The sequence below is a fragment of the Urtica dioica genome, chromosome 8 (genome assembly GCF_054948205.1).
Source record: "Urtica dioica subsp. dioica isolate 48M chromosome 8, U.dioica_male_clone48M_v1_H2, whole genome shotgun sequence".
Lineage (NCBI taxonomy): Eukaryota > Viridiplantae > Streptophyta > Magnoliopsida > Rosales > Urticaceae > Urtica > Urtica dioica.
In genome coordinates, this window is record NC_142763.1 from 36,349,079 (window position 1) to 36,358,320 (window position 9,242).

At 38.4% G+C, this 9,242-nt stretch overlaps 1 protein-coding gene across 1 annotated transcript; it reads right to left on the bottom strand.

The window, feature by feature from the left end:
- Positions 1–4,766: 4,766 nt before the first annotated feature.
- On the bottom strand, positions 4,767–6,960 carry LOC149389574 (uncharacterized). The gene is made up of 3 exons (XM_089622669.1): positions 6,216–6,960; positions 5,360–5,881; positions 4,767–5,269 (listed from the first exon to the last, which is right to left on the bottom strand). The coding sequence occupies exons 1-3, from the start codon at positions 6,958–6,960 to the stop codon at positions 4,767–4,769; spliced, it is 1,770 nt and encodes a 589-aa protein (XP_089478795.1).
- Between the last annotated feature and the right edge of the window lie 2,282 nt (positions 6,961–9,242).

The window sequence follows — 9,242 nt, forward strand, 5'->3', positions numbered from 1 at the left end:
AGAAAGACAACAAATTCAAAACCCTTATTAGATGAGAAAAATAAAAGAGGTCATCCAAGAAATGAGAAAAAAAAAAAGATGAATGCGAAAAAAGAAACTGTAAACAGTGTGATCGTCGGTATGGGCTCGAGACAGTTGAAGACAAGTACACAAAACAAAAACCAATCGTGATTAGTGAAAAAGCATCATCAGTAAAAAAAAATCAAACCACTTTAAGGAAAAGAAAAAACAACTCAAAGAAGATGACGAAGAGAGAGACAAAGAACACGGCGGAGTCGGTGATGGTCGAAGGAGGTTGAGCGAGAGAGAAGAAGCTGCACCAGTACCGCAATCGTTCACGGAGTGAGAGTTTTGCAGTAGAGTGAAGGAGGTGGGTCGGTGGTGGTGTTCACCACCGGAGAAGTAGGCTGGAATATTTAAGTGTGGAAGGTGAACATAAGAGAGAGAGAGAGAGAGAGAGAGAGAGAGAGAGAGAGAGAGAGAGAGATGGTTATGAGGTGGAAAAAGTGAAAAGTTAAAGTTTTATTATACATAACATTTTTGCTCTAGTGGGCTGCACTGTAAAAGCCCATCAATAACTTTGGTGTTATTTTTTTTTTCAATTATATTGTGGCGTTATTAGAGAAAAGAAGCAGCGCCCACGCTTCTAACATCTTCTATGTGTCCATATCTTATTGGACCGCTTAATTTTGTGCGTCATTTAAAAAATAAGCGACGCCCCACTATCTCTCTATGTGCAAAATATTGCACCCTGCGTCACTTTTTGGGGAGGCGACACACCGTTTCAGCCAGGTGGTCCTTCCTTTGCTCGCCACATCATCCCACCTCAAATAAATTATTTTGAGCGTCGCTCAAATAAGTAAGCGACGTATATATAACGACTTCTATTCCTTGATTTGTAGTAGTGGAACAGACTTTGGTTGTTGATGTGTCGTTTAAAGAACCGTTCCGGCACACTAACCAGAGTCGCTATGATGGTCATAGTGAGAATTGATCTAAATTATGAAGTGGTCACGGACTTCTAGGTTTTTAATTACCGGGACTCATTCGTTAATAGCTAGATACAGATATGTCTAAATACTTTTGTTTTGGGAATTTGGGATATGATCTGAGCGAAAAATGATTCACAGTTACGGAATCTAACCTTCTTGAAAGAAGGTCAATGTTCACTCACCTAAAGGTTGTTTCCAGAATCGATTAATTGCATGCACTTTCGTAGTTACTACCTACAAAAAATATTTCTTTTAATCGCCATAGAAACAACCTGGCATTCATGGATATGTAGTCGCCAGACCTCATTCAATGAAAATTATTCTTTAACTTTCTCTTAGAATGAAAGAATCAAGTATTAGGCTAAAATTGTAGCTTAGAGGGTCTAAATAAGCCAAACACATTGCTCTCCATCAATTGTTTGACCTACATACTACTTTTTTAGGTAACATTTAGTCATGATGGGTGAAAAATCATCACTAAAACAACTAAATTCATGTTGAAATAGTAGATTTTGTGATGATTTTTCACCCATCATGACTAAATGTTACAGGTGCCACACTACTACAAATATGAAAATGGTGCGGAATGGTATGAAAATGGTTCCTTTGAGATTTAGCTAAAGAGAAATCATTGAAATATGAAAAAAAAAATTGTTACAGGTGCCACACTACTACAAATTCACATTTCTGGTGCGGAATGGTATTAGGTGCGACAAGTCGCACCTAAATGTCGCACCTAAGCACATTAGGTGCGACATGTCAGTAAATAAAGAAAAAAGAATCAATCCACTAAAACATATAAAGCACATTACCTACATACTACTTTTTTAGGTAACATTTAGTCATGATGGGTGAAAAATCATCACTAAAACAACTAAATTCATGTTGAAATAGCAGATTTTGTGGGGTTTCCTTTGAGATTTAGCTAAACAGAAATCATTGAAATATGAAAAAATTGTTACAGGTGCCACACTACTACAAATTCACATTTCTGGTGCGGAATGGTATTAGGTGCGACAAGTCGCACCTAAATGTCGCACCTAAGCACATTAGGTGCGACATGTCAGTAAATAAAGAAAAAACAATCAATCCTCTAAAACATATAAAATTCAAAGTCAGTAAAAAAAAAAATACTAGATACTATGATGCTTGGCTAAGTGAGTTCAAGTGATGAGTACTTCTACTTACTTACGTAGTTTTAATTAGAGGTGCACAAAAATTAATCGAAAATAGGTTAAACCGATTCGGAACCAAAATCCAGTGTCACATTGGTTAAGTGGACCCGTTGTTATTAAACTAGATTAATTATTTTGGTTTAATAAAAAATTTATATTCGGTTATGTAATCGAATTTAATTTTAATCCTTTTTATAAATTGGATAATCGATTTCAACCAAGTGACCAGCTTTGAAATTGGATAACTGTTTTTTTTTTCTAACTTCATACAAAATTTTAGGAAAATATATTGGTTTGAACCCGATAACCGATTTTAAAATCGGATAACCAAATTTTGTGTATAATCGATTTCATAATTGAATTACTCTTTTTAAAATCGGTTTTTCAAACTGGATATCGATTTTAAGAATTTTATTAACCGAAAATTTTGAATAACTGAATTTGAGTTTTGGACCAATTTGGTCTAGTTATTGGTTTAAAAAATTGAAAACAAAAAATTCATGGTTCTTAAAGCATATTAAAGCCGAATCTAACCGAATCAGGCTCAGCCATAGTTGCGAGTTCAAGCCATAATTTAGATCGGCTTACTGATATATATATATATATATATATATATATATATATATAAAGGTAACTAATCAACTAAAACGTTTGGAATCGCTATATAGCCAACACTCGTAAATCTTAGGTAAATAGCCATAAAAATGACGTGGCATTCCTGATTTGCCATTTCATCAAAATAAAAAAGGTGTGGTATTTACGTTAATTTACACGTGTAAATATATGAACGTGGTTATTTACATAAAATTTATAAAACGTTGGCTAGACTTTATATATATAAATATATATGATTGATAATTATGAACACAAACAATATGAAGTTATATATATAGTCGACATGTGGATTGATGATTATGAACACAAACAATATGAAGTTGAGAGAGAAAGTAGAGTGTGACGTTTTCTGGTTATTATAACTCTGTTGTGAAACCAAAATGACATCTCAATTGGACCCTATAATACTTCCCCCACTTAGAACCAACATATCATATATTTTAGTCGGTCGATATAATGTTATCATATTTGTGTCTTATCCAATTTTTCTCTAATCTAGACCATGAAAAAGTCTCTCTCTCTCTCTCTCTCTCTCTCTCTCTCTCTCTCTCTCTCTCTCTCTCTCTCTCTCTCTCTCTCTCTAGATCTATAAATATAAATTGTGCTATGTGCATGCGTATGCATCACTAGTTTTTGCCCCCATGGATGATTTATTTATATATAGTTATTTAATAAGTTGACAAACATTTCTTAAACACCAAGTTTTTAATAAAATACACAAAAGTGGTATATTTTCTCTTCAATGATGAAAAGTTGTGAAGCAGCCCTGAAATTTGATACAGTGTATTTATACATATAATTGACGAGGTCGAATTATAAAATGGATGCTTTATACCCTAAAAAAAAATAGTTCTCTTGCAACAACAAAAAATATAAAAGTTACCAAGCTGATTCGAATTGAATTAGCTTAACATGTTTGAAAATATTTTGCAGTTACATTATTCGACTAGATTATAAACGTATGCGACTTCATGTTTGTTTGAAATTCAACTGACATTATAGTTTACTCTCATATATCAGCCCTTCTTTAGAAATTATTCACGTGGAACAATTGCTATATTTGGGCCACATTTAGGCATGAAGATCATGACTATATGATTTGTAATTAAATTCAAGCATGGGGATGTTGAATGAGACTATTAGAGCGAAATGGGGTCCAAGAACTGATTGGTGTGAAAAATTAAAAGTAGGTCACTTCACTTTTGCATTTAGAAATACCTTATTATTTTAATGAAGATGTGCTAATTATGATACCAATTTGGATGGTGCTTTAGCTAGTAATTCCCGGTCTTTTGAAACCATCTAGAATGGTAGACTTTCACCAAGTACTGCATAGAAAATATTAGTATATCTCATTCAAGGTATAAATATTTTAATATTGATTGAACAAAGAAATAGAACAACGAATATTACACTTCTGAATTTTTTGAGTACTCAAAACTTGGTTCTCTATATTCTCTTATATATTTTAATTGGCTTATAATAAAGTCAAGCTTTTTTCAGTCTTAAAGGAGTTCATTATGTGTAATGACGCTTTTTAGAGTTGGAAACGGTTAAATTTCTTTTTCTTCAAGAAAGAAACAAAATTAATGTTGGAATTAAAGTATTAAAGTATGTAATACTTTGTAATTGGTTAATTTGTGGCAAATGATCGAGTGGGGTCTACTCATCGGAGTGTAATAATTTCAGGATATTTGTAATCTTCGTAGAGAGAAGTATAAGATTGAATATTCAATTGCCAAAATCTGAGCTTAGTTGAATGAAAAATTTGTGCTCAAATTATGTTGAAAAATATCAATAACGGTGAAAGAATAATAAAAGTGTGATGGTTTTTTTTTAAGGGAAAGCTTTGAATTTCAAAAAGCCTTAACATGAGGCATTAAAATCCTCTTCAATGCAGGTATTTAGCCACTGTGGCCAAAGAAAAAATTCTACATCAAAAGCCAAGGATCTTAAACGAAATTACGCAACCGTATTGGCCGTTTCATTGCATTTCCTGGGGATTAAAAGATCTCAGTTCCGAGCAGATATCCGCAACAATCGTCCCTTGGCGCCTAAAAACTTGCTCGCCATTGATCAGCTGTGTCGCATGGAGACATTCTGATTCTACCACTGAGATGCGCCAGCCTCTCTCCTTCGCAAACCGGAGACCTTCTCTGATCATACAGCACTCCGTTGTTAGAGCGGAATCGACCCAAACCAAAGCCTTGGCCATCACACCCACCACCCCGCCATTGTGGTCACGTACGACTCCTCCGACTGAAGCTTGGCTCGTTCCCTCCTCCCAAGCCGCGTCCACGTTTAGTTTCAGCTCACCCCTCCCGGGTCTCGCCCAGATGTCAGCCCCGGTCTTGTTATCTTTCTCGGTCCGTTCCACCGACAAGGAATGGGACTTGAAATTTTCAATCCAACCCTCCACCTCATTGACACACATTTTTGGCGGCTTCATCGCGTGTTCAAAGAGGCGCGCATTTCGGTCCGTCCAAGCTGCTCACACCGACCCACAAAACAGCTCAAAGTGGTCACACAATAGAAAGGAAGCTGCTAGGTAACAGATATCTTTAAAGAAGAGAGGACCTGTTTTTCCCACCCAATGCTGCGAAACCGAGGCACGCCATATGCCCTGAGCATGAATACAACCCCACACTGCATGCACCGCACTCTCCAGGAGCTCCCCACAATGCTCACAGAATGGGAGGCACTTGATGCCGCGTTTTCTTAGATTTCCCATCAACGGGATTGCCTCGAACCAAACTCGCCACAACAAATGCTTGATATTCGGAGGGATTGGCGTCGCCCACAGCTTGGACCACCAACGAGCTTCATCTCCATTCGAACAAGATGGGCCACCTTTAATCTCCATTCTCGCTAGGCGATACCCGGAATGAACCGAGTAGTGGCCATTTTCCTCAAAATGCCACACCAATCTATTGCCCCCACCATGTCTACTAATTGGGATACGACAAACTGCCTCAACATCGTAGGGGGAGAGAAACATCTCCAATAGCTCTTGATTCCAACCCCTCGGAGTCATAAAATCCGCCACTCGCCACGGCAAGTCGTCATCCGGTTCAGGAAATGTGAGAGTAAAAGCCCCGGCTATCGGAATCCACGGGGTGTCGAAAGCTCTCAAGTTATCCTCGCCCACTCGTCATCTCAAGCCCTTCCGAAGTAACTCCAAAGCCCAACAAATGCTTTTCCCCAAATGAGAAAAGTGATTCTTGCTCCGAAAATCGAGCACCGACGAGTTCGGGAAATACTTTGCCTTGAGCACTCGTTTCATCAAGCAATCCGAGAATTGGATCATACGCCACATTTGACGGCCTACAAGCGAGCGGTTGAAATTAACCCACCCTCGCTTTTAGGCATCACAATGAGCTCCCACCGTTTTCAATGAATTTTATGCTTATCCTCCGAGCCACCCCACCAAAACCTTGCAGTAAGACTATGAATCTCGTTGATAATAGTATAGTCGGAAGCTTGAAAAGACTCATAGAGTAGGATGGAATTGTTTGGACCACCGCTTTAATAAGAACCTCAAGATAACCCGACAAAAAGATTTTTGCCCACCACGACCGTAGTTGCTTTTGAACTCGGTTCATAATATTGCTAAAAACCAAGACTTTCATTCTACCCACGCGGACCGGAAGGCCTAGGTAGCTCTCTAGCTCTGGGGTGTACAGGATCCCAAGCCAACTAGAAAACTCCACCACTCCCTCATCTTCGACATTTTGAGAGCAACAAAATATAGACTTCTCAAGGTTCACCGTTTGTCCCGAACCCCGCTCGTAAACTTCCAACATGGATCGGATAGTGCGACAATTCCTTTCATTCGCTTCACAAAAAAGGAGGCTATCATCGACGAACATGAGATGAGAAATCAAATGAGCCCCGGTACAACAAGAGAAACTCTTCAAGAGGCCTAACCTTTCTTGGCCCCGAATAAGAGTGGAGAATCCCTCCGCACATAAGAGAAATAAGTAGGGTGAAAGGGGACACCCTTGGCGAAGTCCTCTCTTAGGGATGATCTTCCCGCCTACCTGACCGTTGATGACAACCGAAAAGGAGGGAGTAGAGATACACTCAATAACCATCGACACGATCTTAGTCCCGAACCCCATTCTCCTCATCATCGCCTCAACAAAACCCCACTCCACCCGGTCGTAGGCCTTGCTCATGTCTAGCTTGATAGCTGCCACCCCATGTCTCTGCCTTTAGTTCTCTTTCTCAACGAGTGAAGAAGCAGAAATGCAATTGCTACATTGTCCGAGATGAGCCGGTTCGGGACAAAGGCGCTTTGGACCTCGGAGATAATCGTCAGAAGAGTTACCTTGATTATATTTGCAATCGCCTTTGTCACTATCATGAGCACCACGTTACATAAGATAATATGCCGAAAATCTCCTACCTTCACCGGTTTCTTCACTTTCGGTATGAGCACAATTTTTGTCTCACTCCATTTTTTAATACTCTGACCTCGATTAAGCACCCCGAGGAACTATTTTCTCACACCCAGACTCACCACATTCTAATTCTTTTGTAAGAAAATAGCATGGAACTCGTCGGGTCCCGGTGCCTGGCGAGCACCCATGGAAAAAAGGCCTTGTCCACCTCTTCAATAGTAAAATCTTCTTCAACATAGGCTCGGTGCGGCTCCGAGATACAGTGGACATCTTCCACCTCTCCAATAAAAGTGTGATGGTTAATAGTGCTCTTACACGAGTCCCATAACGAATGAAAATGGACAAATGTGTTAGACTATATAGTTAATTTGGACAAAAGTGTTTGAGTTCTCAAAGGTGACCCATTTTTGTAGAGGACCAAGGGCCCAAGACCACCAAATGCGCACGTCTCTGTCCGTCAGGTCATGCCGAGCTGGGCTAGGCTGGGCTGAGTAAAGACTTGAATGGTCCAAATGTTATAACCGTGCAATAAAGGCTTTTAATGGTTTTGAGCATTAACATGCACTTGATTGCATGGTCTGAAGGTTATAGCCGAAGGCTAGCCTAGCCTATAACAGTTTTGCATTCCGGGGATTTTTCTAGTGTTCTGATTCTAGTTCACTATACTCGGGCGAAGTGGTGCTAAGCTCGTCTAGTTGTCGTTGTATCCTATGAGACTTTCGCTCAAGTAATCCAGCACTTGTAGAGGGCGATAAAAAAACTTAAAGGAAATCGTCCAACGGGCCTCGACATCCCTTTATTTCCTTTTAGTTTTGTTCAATCAATTACGGCTTATTTCGGTTTTAATTTTCATATTTTTGTAATTTGTTTTCCTTTATTTTTGTTTATTCTTATTATTTTTTTAATATATTATTATTTATTTTTGTAAATTGTATATCCCCCAAATTTTTTACTAATATTGCCAACAATTAAATCCAACAGTAAAAAGAAATGGTCAGCTCATTTGATCTATGTAATGAAAATGCTCATAATTAGCTAGCTGTAATGAAAATGGCATCAAATGTTTTTACACACATTAAAGGTGTTCCAAACTAAATGAGCGAAAAGATAAAAAAAATATCGAGTTATCTTAGTCCCTGGTGGCGAAGAGCCGACATCGAGGGAAAACCGGTATAGTTTGAAACAAAGAACTATGGAAAATACATTTAGGGTCTTTAATTCAACTCAGAGTTTTCTCAATTCCAATCGACTAGTAACGTGGTAATTTTATGAAAAACGAAAGCCCCTTATCGGATTTGAACCGATGACTTACGCATTACCATGGCATTACTAGACCAATTCAGTCATGTCTTCATCCATTTGAACCCAGCTCACGTACCGCTTTAATGGGCGAACAACCCAACCCTAGGAAGCCACCATCTGGCAAGCTTCGGCTCAAGTTTCAACAAGTTTTTTTTTCTCCGTTTGTCTAAGCCCTCGCTCTCAGTCCAATATGATGTTAATTTTTTTAATGTCTGAGTGAGCTTAGGGATATCAAAATCATTTTAGGTATAGCCTCTATTTTTGAGAATTAATTGTGATTCACTAATGCGGAATAAAGAAGCCTAAACGATTTAGATTCTACAGAAACACAAACAACATATTTAGTTTCTATTTTACTCTCATGAAATCTCGCTATTTGAATTTTCACGCCGATTGACAATCTTAAATATCTTCGAGATCCTCGCGTTCTTCGTTAATGGATCGACACCAAGTCTTCCGAGTCGTTCTCCAGATGAACAAGGACCAAGGCGTGAGCCAACTTATTACTCACTAATTATTCCGACAAGATATCAAAATTATTATTTCTTTATTTTCCTTTTGAACGAATTTATCACTCTGGGGATAAAAGGAAAAACATCCAACCGGGGAGAGGAACTGGCCGAAATTTCAAGTGTGGACCAAGCCTATGTTGGTAAAAAAAAAAAAATCAACCATAGCTCCATATTTATAGCTTTCTAGATTACCCAATAAAATATGCACTTTCCTGGTTTGATTTGATCTTATTCTATTTAATA

What these genes read in the sequence shown, in the direction of transcription:
- LOC149389574 (XM_089622669.1), bottom strand. Translation starts at nt 6,960, where the DNA reads ATGAGCAAGGCCTACGACCGGGTGGAGTGGGGTTTTGTTGAGGCGATG. An exon ending in ATTCATAGTCTTACTGCAAG is followed by an intron (nt 5,882 to 6,215) that starts GTTTTGGTGGGG and finishes GGATTCCGATAG; the next exon opens with CCGGGGCTTTTACTCTCACA. An exon ending in GCATTGGGTGGGAAAAACAG is followed by an intron (nt 5,270 to 5,359) that starts GTCCTCTCTTCT and finishes CGGTGTGAGCAG; the next exon opens with CTTGGACGGACCGAAATGCG.